Below are 17,853 nucleotides of genomic sequence, written 5' to 3'. Positions count from 1 at the left end.
GGCTGATGAGGAGGTAGAGAATGGAGGGGGGTAATTAAAAGACTAGAGGTTCATAAATGGCAAGTTAGATGCCAAGATACTGGTTTTCTTAGAAAGTGACAAACTCAAACAGTGCTTTCCCACACATAGTCTGTTCAGGTACTATGATCTGGTCTGTGCTGTAAGGTTTCCAGGTGGAAGCTCAGCACTCTGATGTTTTTTTGTATGTGGAGTGGTGTTCCTTCATGTATTCTTTTTTAAACCTTCTCAGCCTCAGTCCTAATTACAGAAATCATGGAAGAATTTACAATGGAAGGGACAGATGAAAGTGATCTGGTCCAACCCCATGCTCAAAGCAGGGCTAACATCAAAGTTAGAGCAGGTTGTGCAGGGTCTGGTCCAGTCAAATTTTGAAAAACTTCAGAGGCAGAGATTTTGTTGCCCTCTGGGCAACCTGTTCCTGTGCTTTAGCACTCTCGTGTCCAGTTGGAATTCTCCTTGTTGCAGTCTCTGACTGTTGCCTGTCTTCTTTCTGTGGGTACCTCTGGGAAATGGTTGGCCTTGTCTTCACTGTAATCCCCATTTAGCCAGTGGAAGACTGCAGTTAGTTAGATCCCCAGGCTTTCCCTGGCTGAACAAACCCAGATCCCTCAGCATTTTATTGTACATCATGTGCTCTAGGCCCCTAACAGTCCTGATGTTATCTGTTATGCTCCCGTGTTGTCTGAGGTGCACTGAACTTCACCAGACACCTGCTACTTATCTCTTAGGGGTTGAGCTGGTACTGGCTAGTTTCATATAGCAGGTGCTGTGAGCAAACTGGGTTGAAAAACTAGAAATACAACTCTGCACAGCAGCAAGGTATTGCTGCAGTCAGCAGTAAACACAGGCAAGAAGGACTGCAGGTCAGTTACCCCAACTTGATGGTCTCCACCTGTATAAACCCTCAGCTGGCTTACTTCAATGTTTGCTCAGCAATGTTTGTTCCCTGACTTCTTCTGTCCACTGGATTCCTGTTTGTACCTTCTAATCCCTTCCTTGTTCCACATTCACTGGTACTAGACTGCCCTGTGCTCCATCAGGGTGAAACAGCCCTCTTCAGAGGGACAACCTCAGGCCTAGGTGCTACCCAAATCCTATTTACCTACTTGTGCTAAGGGCATTCTTCTGCTTCAGTGAAGCTTGAGGGCTGAAGTGAAACTCAGATGGGACTATATAAGGTGTTGAGACGGCTGAGGAGAGGACCTTCCTCTTGACAATGGTGGCAGTTGCTGAATTTTACTTGATGGTGTGTATATACATCTTTGTCAAGCCAAGTAGCAAGTTGAGAGCAAGCACAGCTGGTGATGAAAGTCCATGTTTGTATGTGTAGAACATGACTGTTCTGTACAACATGACTGTTCTTAGAAGAGAAGTGTCATTATTCTGCAGACTATGAGGGACTTTGTTCTTGTACTTCGCAATCAGAGTTTATTTGTCTTTTACAAATGAAACTGGTACCTAGCGAGCCTTTCATCCTATGCTGTGGTGCCTATAGTGCCCGAGGCTCAAGGGCTTCATGTTCATTCCGCGTTCTGTAACAGTGTCTCTGCCATGATGAGAGGATGTGAGTGAAACATCTGCTTGCATCTTGGCCTCCTACCAAAGCCCATAACCAACTCTAGGGCCTGCAAGAAAAGAAAGGGTTAAAGCACACTTTTTTATGTAGACGAATGTTTTTGGGGTAATTTCACACAGCAAAATTTGAACAGATTGTAAAATCTAGGCAAGAGGTAAAGCACATAGCTCCTGTGTAAACTGGTGGGTTTTAAAATACCAGCACTCCTCACTGCAAGAAAACACTGCTGGTTTAGGCAAGAGCTGACATTTACCAAGGATGGTGGAAGGAGAAGCTTTAAGCTACCCTGTAGTGCTCAGCCTTCCTCAGCCTTCAAGGAAAAGCCAGTCCTGAGAAGAAAGAGAAGAAAGGAAGGATGGTAAGTAAAGAGTGCAATCACTTTGAGGCTTTGGAAAGGACTAACATGAAGAATAGAAAAGGTAGGACATCACTCAGGCCTAGTCCAAGATGATGTATCCGGGCAAGAGACTCTTGTGCATGAGGCATTGGGCTTTGAAAAACGGAGGCTTCTTTAGATTAAAATAGAGAAGGCCTGGGAAAAAGCATAGCAATAGCCTTTGTGTGCGCAAAAGGCTGCTGCAGAGGTGTAGGTACTAATCAGATCTTCATGTCGGTTGTGAAGATAAAAAGACAGCACATTGCAGTTCCAGTGAGAAGGGTTCAGGGAGGTCTCAGAGAAAACCTTCTAACACTGTGACTGGAAAAGCTCTCTAATAGGTTTTGTCTGGGGGCAGTGAAGTCTCCAATGTTGGTAATCTTTCACAGCAGGAGAGGTAAGTATCTGTCAGGCGTGCAGCGTGATGGGGGCCGCCCTAGGGAACAAAGGTGGACAAGCTGGCCTTCATTATGATATCCTACAGTACAGCAGGAAAACACGCTTTTTCAGGTGCAGTGTCCAACTGGAACCAATTTCCCAGAAGGATCCTTTGCTGGAGCCTTGGCCAACATGCCAAGAACAGCAGAGATAAACCTGATTCCTTGTTGGCTTGGTGAGCTGGGCTGGGTGATCCTGGAGGTCTCACCAGCCTGTGTTTTATATGCTTCCAGCTGAGCAACACAAGCAAAGGGTCACTGTTACAGTCACGCAGTTGCAACCTGCGCTAGCGCAGTAATAAGAGGCAAGGTTTTCTTTCCTCTTTACTGCTCCCTGACACAGGTGACTCACTGGACAGGATTGTCTTCTATAGACAGGGCCCCAGACCACAAGGCCCTGTCAACAGCTGTCCCCATGGAGCAGTGTGAGCCAAAAAAAAAAAAAAAATCCATCCAGAATAAGGTGGAAATTGATGAATTTGTGAAAGTGTGGTCTGGCCTGGTGCTTGTGACAGAGACTGGATTCTGTGTGTCCCAGAGGTCCCATCCAGCCTGCTGCATCTGTACAGGATAGCTGCTTACCAGCTCCACTGGATTCAAAGGCTTCACGTACCAGCATGACAATCAATTTCACTCCACCTACAGCACTTCAACCTACAGTGGTTTGGAATAAAAGAGACCAAAACCTTCTGCTATACCTTATAGACCTAACCCAGAAAAAAGCCTGAATTTTCACTCTTTTTTTCTCTTGTTCTGATTAGCTCCATGCTTTACTTGCTTCTTAAGGCACTGCCAGAGCTGGGAGGCAACATCTTTGCAATACGCTTACTGAACTCTGCAAATTTGGTGCTCTGAGCTGCTTCTCACTTCTGAGCCACTTTCCTGTGCCCGTCCAGTCTGCAGGAGGCACAAATCTCTGTCTCTGGTTGTTCTGCCTTCCTTGGGGCATGGGCAACAGCCACGTCACTTTAGCTCCTTGCTGCCTGGATAGTAAAGCTCTTTTAGGGAGGCTTTGTTCATATTTGCTGATGACGTAGAGCCACCCACAACATACAAGGAGAAATGGAATAGCTGTAGACCGTGGCTCTGCAGAGGAAATCACCAAATGGCAGGCTGGTATCTGGAGTTTTGGTAGCATAACCAAGTTTAGCCGTGTGACCCCATGTTATTCCGCGGAGGCAGAACCTGCCCTGGTTTATGGACTCCACTTTTTCTGAGGGGTCTGAGATACACAGGTGTCACAGCCTCAGTGGCAAACCCAGCTCCATGCTGCCCATGCAGGAGAGAGAGGCTTAGCTGACACGAGGTACCTGCAAGCTCTCAGGGTGTTACTGATGCAGCACAGTGGCTTTTTTCTTTTTTAAGGTTGTCCTGTGCTGATATTGAGCCTAGGCTTTGCTCTTAGAGGTTTTGTTTTCTCATGAATTAATGACCTTTGCACTGTAGCGTTTCTTATTTAGCCGCTGCCCCAGAGCCCTGCAGAGAAATCAGTGGGAGACACACAGTGAGCTCGGAGGATGGCAATGGCAGGTCATCGCGGGACAGTGTGGCTTCTTCCCGTTGTCCTCCTTTTCCTTCAGATGGTGCAGACAGGTACAGCCTTTGCTTTAACTTGGCTTCATGCTGCTTTATCTAAACCACACAGGTAATTTGCTATTATTTGTGCTTTGTAGACCAGGGTGACATGAGTGAAAACCTGGTAGCTTTGCTTTCTCACCCACCTTGCTCCTATTTGTCTGCTGCAGTGCAATAATATCCAGGCTTAGTCACTAGGGGAATACCATTTTGGACTGAAACAATTGTGTCAATGTAAAATACAGGGTAATATGTCAATATGCAGGGCTTTCAAACTGACAGCACAAACCATGTGCTATTCTTCATGTCCTCAAGAGATGCGATAATTAAATAATCCTTACTATCCATTCATAAACTATTGGGTGACAAAATGAACCCCACAAGGTTTAACAGTGCAGAGGGGAACCAGAACCCCACGCCATCACCCACTGTGCTTGTCTGTCTCAACAAAAACATCACACCTCCATATGAGGAAGCGCCCCACCTGCCTTTGAGGTTGGAGTCTGAGATGCTTCTCTACAGAGTAAGTGTGTGAATCATACTGCAGACGTGATGCATGCTTTGTTGTTTAATTTTGCTGTAAAAGTCATTTGGTGATTACAGAGGACTAGTTGGACACAACTGAACAATCACCTGAGTCATCCACATTACAAGAGGTGGGAGTAAGAGGGGGATTTTGACATCCCAGAGATGAGGTAGGAAAGGTACTTAGTGGGACATGGAGTGCCCCATATTTCAAGGAAAATGTTCTCAAATAAACATGTAGAAAGCAATTTTGAGTGCACTCATCTACATTTGATTTTAATCAACGGACTAGAAGTGACTGACAATACAAAGACAGAAGATGACTTTAATAAAAATAACTGTAAAATGACAGAGCTCTTGAAGGAAGTAAAGAAAAAGAAAAAGAGAATAAAATTAATGTATCATCTTTTAAAAGAAAGATCTAGTTACTTCTAAAAAAATGCCACAAAAACACAAAGTGTTTAAGGCACATGTCCAAACTATCCCATGGTCAAGAAAGGATGGGAGGATTAATTAAAATCAAGAGCTCCTTCATGACCTGACCTCCACAAGGAAGTATAGAAGAACCTAGATCAGTGTAAAAGAATTGCAAACATCCTGGCATAAAACCAGAAAAACTAAGGAGCAGATACAATAAAATAAATATGATGTTAAAATCCAGAGCTGATCTAAGTATATGGATATTGGAAGAGAGAAACCAAGAAGAATGTTAGTCTGTTCCCAATGGAGAAGAAAATCTTTATTCCTTAAGATACCAGATTATTTGTGTCCAACAAGGAGGAAAGAAACTGCTGAGTTGCACTAGTCAGGAACAAATCACATCAATCTCCTCCAAGGAGAGGATAACAGGCTGGGTGGCTGCAAAAGATGCAGTAATGTCAGGTGTCTCCACTAAGGGAGGCTTCTAACATCATTTTATATAATGCTTCTATTGAAACAGAAAGAGAAACACTGGTCTGGATGAAACTACTCTAAGTTTGGTGCACATCTGATTGAGAAACTGTGCTAATTGGTTGAAAGACTATATGGAGAGCAGGGCTCCACACAGGTGAGCTTGAGGACCTCTGATACTTGGTATTTTCCACAGTGACATGCAAGATGGAAGACAGCGTTTACTCACTGCATTTGTTGCTCATTCTAGACTGGAAGGACTACCATAAGTCAAGATGAGAGTTCAAGACAATCCTGTGAATCTGGAACAGTGGTACAACATAAATAGGAGGCAATTCAGTAAACACAAACCCAAAATTTCACCCTCCATCCCACCATACACAACCAAGGAAATGTGGAAAATACGTAATAAAAGCAGGAAGTCTTCTCCATTTTCATGAGGATGAACAGCTAGGACAAGAAGTAATGGGATCCCGGCACTCTGAGGGATACTCAGGTTAGATATTAGGAAACACTTTTTGGACATTATAAGGCTAGTTAAGGAGCAGATTAAGCTGCGTGGGTGAGCTGTGGAATCTCACTGTGAATCTGTAGGAACAGCATCTGTTAGGACTGGTTTACGTCTCCTTGCTCTCACAATGTTAGTGCCAGGAAAAGCTCTCCCATGCTGCCTGTGATCTTGCAATGCCAGGGACCGAGATAAGGTGAGTAGTATGAGCCATATACAGATGGAAAACGAATATGGCAAGGGTCTATCAAGAGTCCAATACTTCATTTATTACTGATACTTTAATTGTTGCTCATTTTAGCCTCTTACCCACACCCATGTTCATCTTTGCCTTAGTATGATGGCCATTCTGGTGAGTACAGGTTATCCCTTCCTTTGCCCTCAAAGACCTGCCAGTTATAGCTGGGAAACACAGCATAAGATGTAATACAATAGTGGTCTACCAAATGTTGGCAGCTTAGCATTTTTAAAATAATGATAGCTACAACTGCTGTTATTACTAAGGCCTTTGGCAGGAATTGCACAGGATTTCCCAAAATGGTGGGAGGGGTTGACTAACGCTTGCAAGCGAGGTTTTGTGAGCTGCTTCTGCTTTTATGAAATCACCATGAATTTTTATATTTTTAACCTGCCTATAAATTTGTTTCCTTTGCAGTCATACCAAATGCATGCAAGGTCAACAACGGGAGCTGTCAGCAGTTCTGCAAAGTTGAAGATGAAGGAGTTGTGTGTTCCTGTGCTGCTGGCTATGCCCTGGGCAATGACAACAAAACCTGCGTTCCTGTAGGTACGAAGCTACACTTAAAGTTCATTCTATAGGAATGAAATCATCACATCTTCACCACGTTTGGGAAGTGCTGGTGTGTTGCAGTGCCGTTGTAGCGTAAGGAATAATGTTAACTGTTCATGCCTTGCTTGAGGTGTTGCCAACAAAGATAATAAGATCTTAGCTAAAGGTCGTATTTTAAGTAACATCAAATTGTGCAATTGTCAGCAATGTGCAGTGGCAAAAATAGCTCACAGAAGTGTTCTGTGCAAGTGAGTATGTTCTCAGAGCAGACAGCAAAACCTATGTCCCAGCAGGTATGAAGCCAAATGAGAAACCAGTGGTTACAATGGGGCTCAGGTTCCTCTTCTCTCACAGACTGAAACAGGCCTCTCATGCTTCAGGAGATTTTATTAGAGAGGAACAGGTTAGATTTATCATTGGTGAAAATTGGTGTTTATTGTCAAGGCCTTCAGGGTGTGCTGAACACCTACAGAGCCAAATGAACAGGAACTCAAGAAACTTCTCCCTTTACAAGATACAGTTCATGAGAACTTATTATAATTTCAGCGGTAATGACATAATGTGATTGCAGTTATACCTCACTTGCTTACCCTCGAATATCACCTATTACATTTAAAAAGAATTCAACCTGCCTTTCTACTTTGTTCTAAAAGCTAGTTTTCTGCAGTTAACACATAGTAATCTAACACATGAATAACTACTGACATTGAGTTTAAACCCATCAGTTTTGCCTGCATTCAGAGAAAGTGAACATTAACAATTATTAATCTTAATCGATTCTTCTGTCTGTCTGATTATATTTTTATAATGTCCTTTGCATTTTAATCCCAAATTGCTGTCATGAGCTTATAATTCCTAATATAGAATACTTTGCTCAGTTTCCCAATTACAAAAGTTTTAATAACAGCAAGTAGACAAAAATAATGATGCCAAAAATGGAAAAAGTTTAACTTTTAAATATTTTGAAAATGCTGAACCAATTTGCCCACTTGCCCAGAACAGGCAAATTTTAGAACTAGAAAATTATATCCATTTTTCAACCATTCTGATCCCCCTCTCCCTTTTGCATTTGCGAAGTTTTTGTTAATATCTTGAAAAATCTTGAAGAACTAACACTGATAAGGACACCTGTGTATCTAATTGCAAAAGGCTGCTGCCAAGGAGTTTTCCTTGAACTGTTAAGAGAGTTTTCATTTTCGTGAAGAGTTGATTTCCTGAAAGTGACCTGTTTCCCTGCAAACTGTTTTCCTCCACTGTAGGTACCTATCTGTAACTCTAAAGGCTACTTTTGACTGCAAAACCCATGTTCCAGGAGGTTTGAATCATTTCTTGTGGTGAAGAACGGTGCACCTGAAACTAGATTTACTTTTCTGACCATGAAACTGTCCTTTATATCGAGGGCTCTGTCAGACAAGCTCTGTTGAATGACACTTCGGTGATAGAAATTGTTTTCACCAGCAACTGTCTGTCCTTCTGAGAAATTGTTTTCACCAGCAATTGTCTGTCCTTCTGCTCTTCTGGAGATCACAACCCCTTGCCTGTCACTTGGCTTGGTACTTCAGGGACAGAACAGGCACTGTGTGTGTCCCCCTGCCCCGAGATGGACCGTGGTCCTCCACATCCTATAAATTTACTTAAATCAGCAAGAAAGGTAGCTCTGAGCTAAAGTGAAGACTGGTGACGGCAGCTGAGCCTTCACAGATGTTTGCTCAGGGTTATGAAGGGGAATGTCTTGCTCTCGGCATGCAACATATGCCTCAAAGTCCTAGTACCACCCAGATACCAAGTATTAGCATTTCTGTTTTGCCTTCACAGTCAAGTTCCCATGTGGTAAGCTTCAGAGAAATCATGAAGCTGGTCGAGAGAAAGTTACAGGAACCACAGCAAGTCCAGATGCTCATCCTGAAAATGAGAAAACCACCGAGGCCCTGAGCAGCCATCCAGAGGTCACCGGGGAGGCTGGCAGTGTACCCAGCACGGCTCCATGGCAGGTAAGGCGCCCTTGTCCTGAGATGTGCAACACCTGACCCTGCTTACCAGGACTGGCAGCCATTTATTCTTCATCATACTCGTCCCCGCTTGCCAAGGGGACCTAGCTTGATTTGGTGTCAACATTTTGGGTAGTCGTTCCACTCTCCTGAGTACTGTTTCTGCACAGGTCTCCTACCATGAATGACGTGTCTCCATTTCAGCATCAAGCAAATGCTGAGAGGGGGAGGCCAGGAGAGAAGTAGGGTTGCAGATATGGGATGTAGAGCTGGGTGAGCCACAGGACCCCTTCCCTGCCAGCCACCCCGTTACTCAGGTTGCAGCATGGCGGATTCAGAATAGCTGGAGTTCGTGTTGTGGCCAAGACTGAAGTAAAACACAAGACCCAAACAGGAATAGTGCTATTAGAATATTAGCTAAATTTTGTTTAAAAAATAACAACCAAAAGCTGTTGGTAAAATAACTGAATGCACAAACTCTGCTTTGAGCCAGGAAAAAGGTCTGTCTTGACAAGTTTCCCACTGCGGTGGCTACACCTTAGTGTAACTCTCACCACCTCTGAATGAAGGATGTCTTTGGTAGAAAATACATACGAAAATGTCTACTTCAAGAAAACTGCTTGAATCTTAGCTAGCTGTTCAGGATTTCTCTGTACATATGTTTTTGTGCTTTATCTTTTTTCTCTCTCTTTGCAGGCTGTTCTAATAGCAGATGAGTTCGATGAATGGTTTTGTGGGGGGACAATTCTGAACGAGTATTTTATACTTTCTGGAGCTCATTGCGTTAGCCACTTTGAAGACTTACAGGTTCTTGTTGGTAAGTGCTTCTCATTTTGCCCTTTCCTACAAAAACAAGAAATTGTCCTGTGTTCTAGTCTCCATATGCGAGACACTGAACTCTGCCAGAGTTTTTCTTACCCTCTTGTTATTTCTCACTGCCTCATCTTGTCCCTTGACTAATGGCTAAATACACATTCGACTTTGTTGAACGGACAGTTTCTTTAAGCTTGACATTGCCTAGTGCAGCTTGTATGTGATCGAACCTGAGAATAAACTGGAAAGGTATGTGGGCAAGTAAGGTTGAGCTGATGTAGTTAAACTGGTCTAACATTACATCTTCATGCAATTTCCTGTGTTGGCCAGACCTTGAAGAATTCCAGATGCCTCATTCAGATGTTAGCAATAACTGTTTTGACAGCATGTAGATACTAGTCTGAGACTGTTCCATACTTGAAACCACAAATTTATTATTTATTACTGTCATTTATGAAAAAGTAGTTTATCACAAGTTCTCAGCACTGAAAAATGGTGTTCTGAGTCACATAAATTGTACTCAGCCAACGATAGTAAAGCAAAAATTGTGTTTGCCTAAACTCCAATTGTCTGTCCATTTAATTCCCAAAGAGACTACATACAAATTGAGAAAGACTATATATGTATTAATTCCTAAGATTTTGTATGCAGAATGTTAAAGTTTTAAAAGACAATGAATATCTATTTCCTGTTTACGTCTGTTTGACTATGTTGCTCTACAAAGAGAGGGGCAAGATCCTTTTCTTCTGTGTTGAGGCTTTTGGTTGGGTATCACAAGAGTGCCATTGGGAACATTGTAATGAAGCCCAAAACTTTCTATCAAAGCTTTCATTGAGAGCCTTATTCTGATAGCGAAGTTCTGATTTTCTACATGCTTGGCATTTTGGCAACCCTTTAAATTGCTGCGAAAGGGGTATAAAATGCTGTAGCATCATGATGCAGGACTAGTCTATTTTATTTGTACAGTACAACACCTAGACAAAGTGCAAGGAACTTTGGTCCCTTCTTTTACTGAGATGCAGTTTAGACTTGTTGGTATTGTCTTATTAACAACTGGCTTACTAATCTGACACAGGGATGGTGGACAAAGAAAAAGAAGAGCCAAGCAGAGCGATGCACAGAGTGGAAAAAATAATTGCACATGCTGACTTTGATACAGCAACTTATGACAACGACATAGCCCTTCTCAAATTAGAGAAACCTATCACATTTTCTGAGGATGTTGTCCCAGCATGCCTTCCAGATGAAGACTTTGCTAATGAGGTTCTGATGAACCAAACATTTGGAATTGTCAGTGGCTTTGGGAACATGTTTGAACGTGCACAGCTAGCCAAAAGAATGAAAGTGCTTCAAATCCCTTACGTGGACAGGGACACTTGCAAGCTCGCCCTTCGTAGAACAATCACAGAAAAGATGTTCTGTGCTGGTTATGATAAAGATGGAAAAGATGTCTGCCGAGGAGATGGAGGAGGCCCCCACGTTACCCAATACAATGGTACTTATTTTATTACTGGTATCATCAGCTGGGGAGAAGGGTGTGGAAGGCAAGGGAAATATGGAGTATACACCAACTTGGCAGAGTTCCTACCCTGGGTAAGAAGTGTTTTGACAGAAAACTCTTAATGGTTTGACATTTAACCAGCCTAATTGTCTAAGCCATCAGATCTGATCCCTAAGTAATATTTTCCTCTTTTAAACATGCTTGCTAAAATTCTGATAGGTTGTACTTCCCTTAAGAGATGCCGTCTATTTCTTCATAAGCCAATGCCTGGTTTTCAGAAGATGGGCTTGGACTTCAAACAGAGCTTGCTGGTTTTGGACAATAATGAAATTTCTTCAAATGTGATAGTTTAGGAACTCCTTTTGCTCTTGCTGTGATAACCTAAATTTGTCTATTGGAGGTTTTGCCTCTGCTGATAAGCCCCCTCCCATTGCAATGGAAGTTGGAAATAACATTTCTGTGGCAGTACCTGCTTTATAGAAACAAACCAGACTAGGATAATATCGAAGTAAGACAGTATCAGAGTAGGACATCATTTTAAAAGCCACTGGAAAACTAATTTTCCAGATTTATATATGTGTACACAGAAAAAGCTAGCAAATATGAATACCATCCAGGTATCCACACAAATCTAAATAACTGGGCATGTCACTGAATGAAATAAGTTGTTAGATGAAGCTCATATTGAATTGGAAAGGCATGCTTATCATCACCAAAATCACTGGTGTTCTTCTGATATTTCTTACTTTCTTTCTGAGATACTTTCTTCACCATCATTATTCATGTTGTGATTTTGGCTATAATAAAGGGAATGTATTGCATAGCCTACAAATTACAATATTGTTGTATGTCATCATTTATATAAAGCATTATTTAAATCATTCACAACTGAAGAGTTTTTAAATCTACAAGGATAATTAATCTTTCAAGACTAAGAAAAGCCTGACTCTCTAATCAGCTGAACCTGACATCCTCTATCTGCCTTATTTCAATCCAGAGGGAAAAAAAGACTTGTGTTTCAGCCAGTTCAGTGGCACATAAAAATGGTGACCTAGATATTAAGATGTTTGAGTCTCTACAGAAAAGTGAAGTAGTCTGTGATGTACTTTAAAAAGTGTATCAGTACATATTTTGGAAGAGAGGGAAAAGAGAGATGTTACAAATGATACTGTGGCATAAAGTGTGCAATATTTTTCTTATTCCCTGGCTTCACAATATTCAGTTTGCAAGTGTGACCGTTACCATTTTGGGGTCATTTTTAATATGGATTGTGTTGATCAGTTTGAAAGGAATAGGGTGGTTAAATTTGTCCTGCGATGACCACTGTCCTGTTCCTCTACAAAAAACTCAGAAAAATCATGCTGGGGTCAGTTCATTTGTATAATTTCCTCCTGGTTTTCTCCGACACATCTCCTGAACTTCAGAACTGCTAAATGAACTCAATCCTGGAGTGATGGCACATCGCAGGTCATGGCATTCAAGCCACAGAAAGAAGTTCAGCCCCTGATGGCTGCATATGAGATTCCCTGACATCACCTCTCCAAAGGATTTACCCCTGCTTGACTTCCCATAGGACCTCTGTTGAAACCTCTGGTTATACTTCAGTCCTAAACTATATAATTGAGAGAGCTGAACCTGATGTATGGAACTGGGGCACATCTAGGCTCAGATGAGTCCCAGGGACTATAAGGAGGCCATTGCACAGGGCTTGTGCTTGCTGACCCATTCCCTCATTGCCATCCATCTCTCCTCCTACCCAGCCCTGCATTACACCAGCTCCACAGCACTCCAAGTTTATTCATAACTGATTACAAAAGGCATGAAAACCTTAAATGGGCTTCAATTGCCATCTTTAGCTCCACATGCATTCAGAGGAATCAGTCATCTGAGCTTCTCCTTCCTCACCTCCCAGTTTGCATTTCCAGGCATGAAACACTATCATCAACCTACTCAGAGGTTCAGTACCAGATAAGAACAAATTCCGTCTGCAGGGACACTTATCCCAGCTGCTTAATTGCACAGAGAATTGCAATTCTCACTCCAGATACATACCAAGGCACACAACATCTCATCTGTGCTCTGCCTAAATGCTATTTGAGTCCTTAGAGAGAGGATAGAATTTTAACTCAAGTCATCCTGGAAGATTTACTTTGAAACTTGAATGAGCTTTTTTGCCATCATTTTTCAATGTGGATGGATTTTTTTCCTTGTCATAACTGCAGAAGTCAACTGCCAAAAACAATCCAGCAGTGTAGCAGTTGCACAAGCCCACAGAGTCTGCATGTCCCACAGCTTGGGAGTCAGGTTTACGGCAGGAGCCGCTTCCACCACCCAGTTACATCTGTCTGGGCTGTAGGTGGAAGAACTCAGGTACTGACTTTGCACTGGCCCTGCTGAGGTCAGGTCAGGGCTTCCCTCCTGCTGAATCTGTTGCAGAGGAAGTGACCAGCTGGTCACGGGAACACCTTAAATCACAACATCCGGACACAGCTGCAGGGCTGCTGCCCCACAGCCTCAGGGGAGAGAAGCAGGCAGAAAGAGAGAGGAACAGGAAACAGCATTTAAAAGTCTGAATTCCAGGTAAACTCCAAACACTTTCTTATCTCCTCATTGCTCACTTCAGACTGTGTCAGTGTTCCAGGAGTTTGCCTGAGAAATCCTCTGTTTAGGTTTCTCTGTGAGCCATCTTTAACCATTTTTATCCTGAAGTGCAGGCTAGGATAATGGGAGATGTTATCAGAGAAAATTGGAGAAAAAAATAATAAAATCCTCATCCAAATGGCACAGACTCCGAAGTGATTTTTCTGCATTTTTCACAGGGGATTAGGAGATTGTCCATCTTGGGGCAAAACTAACCACCTCACTAAACCCCTTATCCATCACTGAAACTGTATCTAGGAGCTTAAGTGATATGGCATTGTCTGAGCATGTGCTCTGCCATCCTCTGGCTGTTCCATACCCAGGTTTATTGGTTACAATTTTGGTAGGGAAAAAGATATTAAGATAAAAGTGGGAAAAAAAGGTAAAGAAACAAGAAGGTGGAAATAAAGAAAGAATGTATTTTAATAATTGAAATATTAGCAACTTTTACTATTTTTAGCACTGTGTACACAGAAATAGAAAATGTCAGAGCTTGCATCTACAGATATCACAGAATCATAGAACGGTTTGGGTTGGAAGGGACCTTCAAAGGTCCTCTAGTGCAACGCCCTGGCCATGGGCAGGGACATTTTCCACTAGATCAGAATCACAGAATCGTCTTGGTTGGAAAGGACATTTAAGATCATCGAGTTCAACCATCAACCCAACACTACCAAGTCAACCACTAAACAAAATCCCTAAACCATGTCCCTAAGCACCACATCTACTCGTCTTTTAAATACCTCCAGGGACGGTGACTCCACCACTTCCCTGGGCAGCCTGTTCCACTGCTTGATAACCCTTTCTGTGAAGAAATTTTTCCTGATATCCAATCTAAACCTCCCCTGATGCAACTTGAGGCCGTTTCCTCTCGTTCTATTGCTTGTTACCTGGGAGAGGAGACTAACACCCTCCTCGCTACAACCTCCTTTCAGGTACTTGTATACAGCAATAACGTCTCCCCTGAGCCTCCTTTTCTCCAGGCTAAACAACAATCAGGTTGCTCAAAGCTCCATTCAGCCTGGCCTTGAACACTTCCAATGACGGGACAGATGTCAGAGTAGTTCCAGGATGGTTTTTGTTTCCGCTGCCAGGCTGTCAGGAGACTTGCACAACCTTGTGGCTAGACTCAAGTGCTTGTCGTGGGTGCAGCATCCATGGGAGAGAATCAGAGATCCCTGGGGTTACATTCCTCCTCCCTGCCCACTCTCTCAGTAGTACTTGCACTCTGTAACCAAACCAAAAGAGCAGTTCTGATGCTCCTCCAAAATGGCTGCAAGTTCCTCCAGCTTTTGGAAATGGTGATGGCCTTTGGATTTGGCAAGAAAAACTTTTTTTTGTGCAGGTGGTGAACAGAACTGGGTGATGACAGTCCAGGTGTTTAACTGAATTATAACCCATTTTAACCACAGTAAGGATTAACCCTTTGCGGAGTATGTGCTTCCTCTCTGCTGGCCTGGCAAAGTTCAGCTGACATTTTTGTAGCTTCTGTACACAGAAAGACCTGTGCTGCTTATAAGCATGGATGCTGATAGCCACGCTTCATACGAGCAGAGTGTACATTGGCATGTAAATGGGGTTAGCTCGTGTCACTCATTGCTAGCCCTTGATCAAGACTACACATGACCACACTCAGCTGGTTTGGACCAACCGGTGTGTAGTCAGTGCTGAGAGATGCACTCCCATTTTGTTATTCCTAACCTGTTGTCTGCAAGGGAGCATTTCTTCTTTAATTTGGAAAAGCTCTCCCTTATTCCTGAATCTGCTGCTTCCATTTCCATATTCTCTGTGCAAAGAATAGACTAAAGCTCCACAATATATCCGCCCTCTGACAGAGGAATTACTGAATTAAACCACAGTAAAACCTGGCCTCTGCCCTCTCCATCTCTTTGGAGCTGGCAGCAATTGCTGTGATTTACCTGCAGCTTCTCCAGGGCTCTTCCCTAGGGGGTGGGAGGGACCAGCTGGGCAGGGGGTCACTGATCATGGTCCCCTCCTCTGCTTCAGGCAAAGGGACGGTGCTTTGGGGACCCATCAATACTCAGAGCATAGGGCAGTTTTTGTCTTCAGTTTGTTGGGCAGAAGGTGGGTGATGAGTGACCTGCATGGAAGATGATGACATGGAAAACAAGGAGGTGGCTGGCGGTAGCCATGGGGAGTCAGCAAAAGCAGTGACAGGCCGTAGGGTTCAGCAGCTCTTTGTCTGCTGCCCTGTGCCACCTGGGAGTGGACAGGCGTTGCCCAGGGTGGGCTGAGGCAGGACTGCAAGTACCTCAGTCGCTCACCTCCGCTCCTACCTCCTCACCCTGCCAGCTGCGGCTCTGGGTAACATGGAGCAAGGAGAGAGCACAGAGGAAGCCAGGCGGGGTTTTGAGGACTGTAGCAGAGGCAAAATGGGGCAGGAGGGGAGGCAGCAGCAAGAAACTCACCAGGTCCATCTGCAGCACAGATGGCTCAGAGCAGAGGGTCTTGGAGGGGCCCCTCCTATCCCCCACTTCTACTGAGTTGAGCATTGCCAGTTCACTAACCACAAACTTATGCATTTCTAAGCATGTCAGAAAAAAGCACACCCTCCCATTTTCTTCTGCCCCTGCGCTCCCAGAGCTGCGGTCTGGCAACAGGTACACAGGACTGGGGCGGGGGGCACAAGATGACACTGGAGGGGTCTGCTCCTCATGGGCCCAGTCCCTGTCCCTCCTCCTCCTCCCTGCCCTGCAGCGGCAAGCAGCTGTGGGCTTTCCCTCATCCCAGGGCCCCCAGATCCCCGTCGAGGGCTGACACAAAGACAAGAGGCTGCAGAGAGCTGAGACGGAGGAGAGGGGAGGCTGGAGCTTCTCCTGTGAGCCTGCACCTCCTGCCATGGTGCAGGCACACTACGGTCCCCTTCACTTTAAACCATCTTCAGTGTCCACAACACACAACAAACTGCAGTGCCCACATGCCGCTGGTCAGGAGGACACCCCCAGGGAGGACCGTGGCTGCAAGCCTAGCCATCAGCTTTTGTTATTTGCTTAGTGCGGGGGAGATATTTTCTGGAAAATAATTGCTGTTCCCTTTCGCTAGCTGAGGTGTGCATTTCCCAAAAGCACGTGACAGTAACAGAGTTATTCAGGACAGCTGCCCTGGCTGCCCCCACTGCAGCAGGGCTGATGGCCAGCCAGCGGCCACAGCACGCGGGGGGTGGCATTGCATGTCCCCATCACCGCCCCATCACTGCCTGGACAGCTGGTCTGCAAGCCCACTTCCCCTGGCTTGCCACACTGCTGTGGGGTGGGGGACTTCCATGGGAACCAGTTGCTAAAGCAGGACCAGCTAATTCAGTTTCTCCATCCTGAGGAACCACAGATTTCGCATCTGACCCTGCGTGCAGGCTTCATGCTGGAAAGAGTAACCCTTCAAAGCAGGAGGCGATCCTTAACGGGGGCTACAGGAAACAGTGTGCGGGACCCCCTTAATGGACCCCCTTAATGAACCACATCTCCATGTGCTCACTGCCATAATTAAAGGAATGGACAAAGAAATCCCAGTAATTCTTCATAAAGAAAGATGTGAGGAAAGGACTGCCCTTTTAAAACCCTCTCCTTCTGCAATTTTTCCATAGTAATATGAAAATTGATATCAATTGTTGTATTGATATCAATACAGAAAAAACAAAGTCAGTGCCACAACGTACTGAGACCACTGTGGCCCATTCCCAAGGACACAGCTGCTCAGTCAAAGAATACTCTAAAAAACAAAAAACACAGCAAGAAAAAATGAACGTATAAACAAAGGTCTGATGAGAATACAGCTTCTGTAGTTCTGTCCTGTTATTATTACCCTAATTTGAATAATTGCCTTATACCTACAGGAGTTCCTGCATTGACATAGGTTCATGACATGTAAACATCTGTTTTTTAAAAAAAAAATAAAGCTGCAGATCTGCATTTTTGTGCTGGGTTCTGCGAAGTCCTGTGCTGACATCAAGTGGTGACATATTTTTCATGCCGAAGGCAGCCAGACTTGCCCTACTGCGTGTGCACGGGACGATATTAGTTATTATGGGAAGGTAAAGGCAAGTAGTGAGGGGCTGCAGGGGGGCTACGGCAGCAGCCTCACTGGCAGGTGCTCCCATGGGGATGGTTGGCCAGAGGAGTATGGAAAAGCAATGCAGTCGCCGCCATGCAAGGCAGGGAGGGTGAGGTGAGCCTCCGCAGCCGCTCCTGGGCACAC

The 17,853-nt window shown here is 44.2% G+C and overlaps 1 protein-coding gene across 1 annotated transcript; it reads left to right on the top strand.

Moving 5' to 3' along the window:
* The first annotated feature begins 3,927 nt into the window (after positions 1-3,927).
* LOC137660386 (coagulation factor X-like) lies at positions 3,928-11,123 on the top strand. Its single transcript, XM_068395231.1, has 5 exons — positions 3,928-4,003; positions 6,565-6,696; positions 8,515-8,690; positions 9,384-9,504; positions 10,576-11,123. The coding sequence occupies exons 1-5, from the start codon at positions 3,928-3,930 to the stop codon at positions 11,121-11,123; spliced, it is 1,053 nt and encodes a 350-aa protein (XP_068251332.1).
* Positions 11,124-17,853: the final 6,730 nt, after the last annotated feature.

Source organism: Nyctibius grandis, chromosome 2 (assembly GCF_013368605.1).
Source record: "Nyctibius grandis isolate bNycGra1 chromosome 2, bNycGra1.pri, whole genome shotgun sequence".
Classification (NCBI taxonomy): Eukaryota; Metazoa; Chordata; class Aves; order Nyctibiiformes; family Nyctibiidae; genus Nyctibius; species Nyctibius grandis.
Note: the sequence above shows the minus strand (reverse complement) of the source record. Positions and strands in the feature narration are given on the sequence as shown.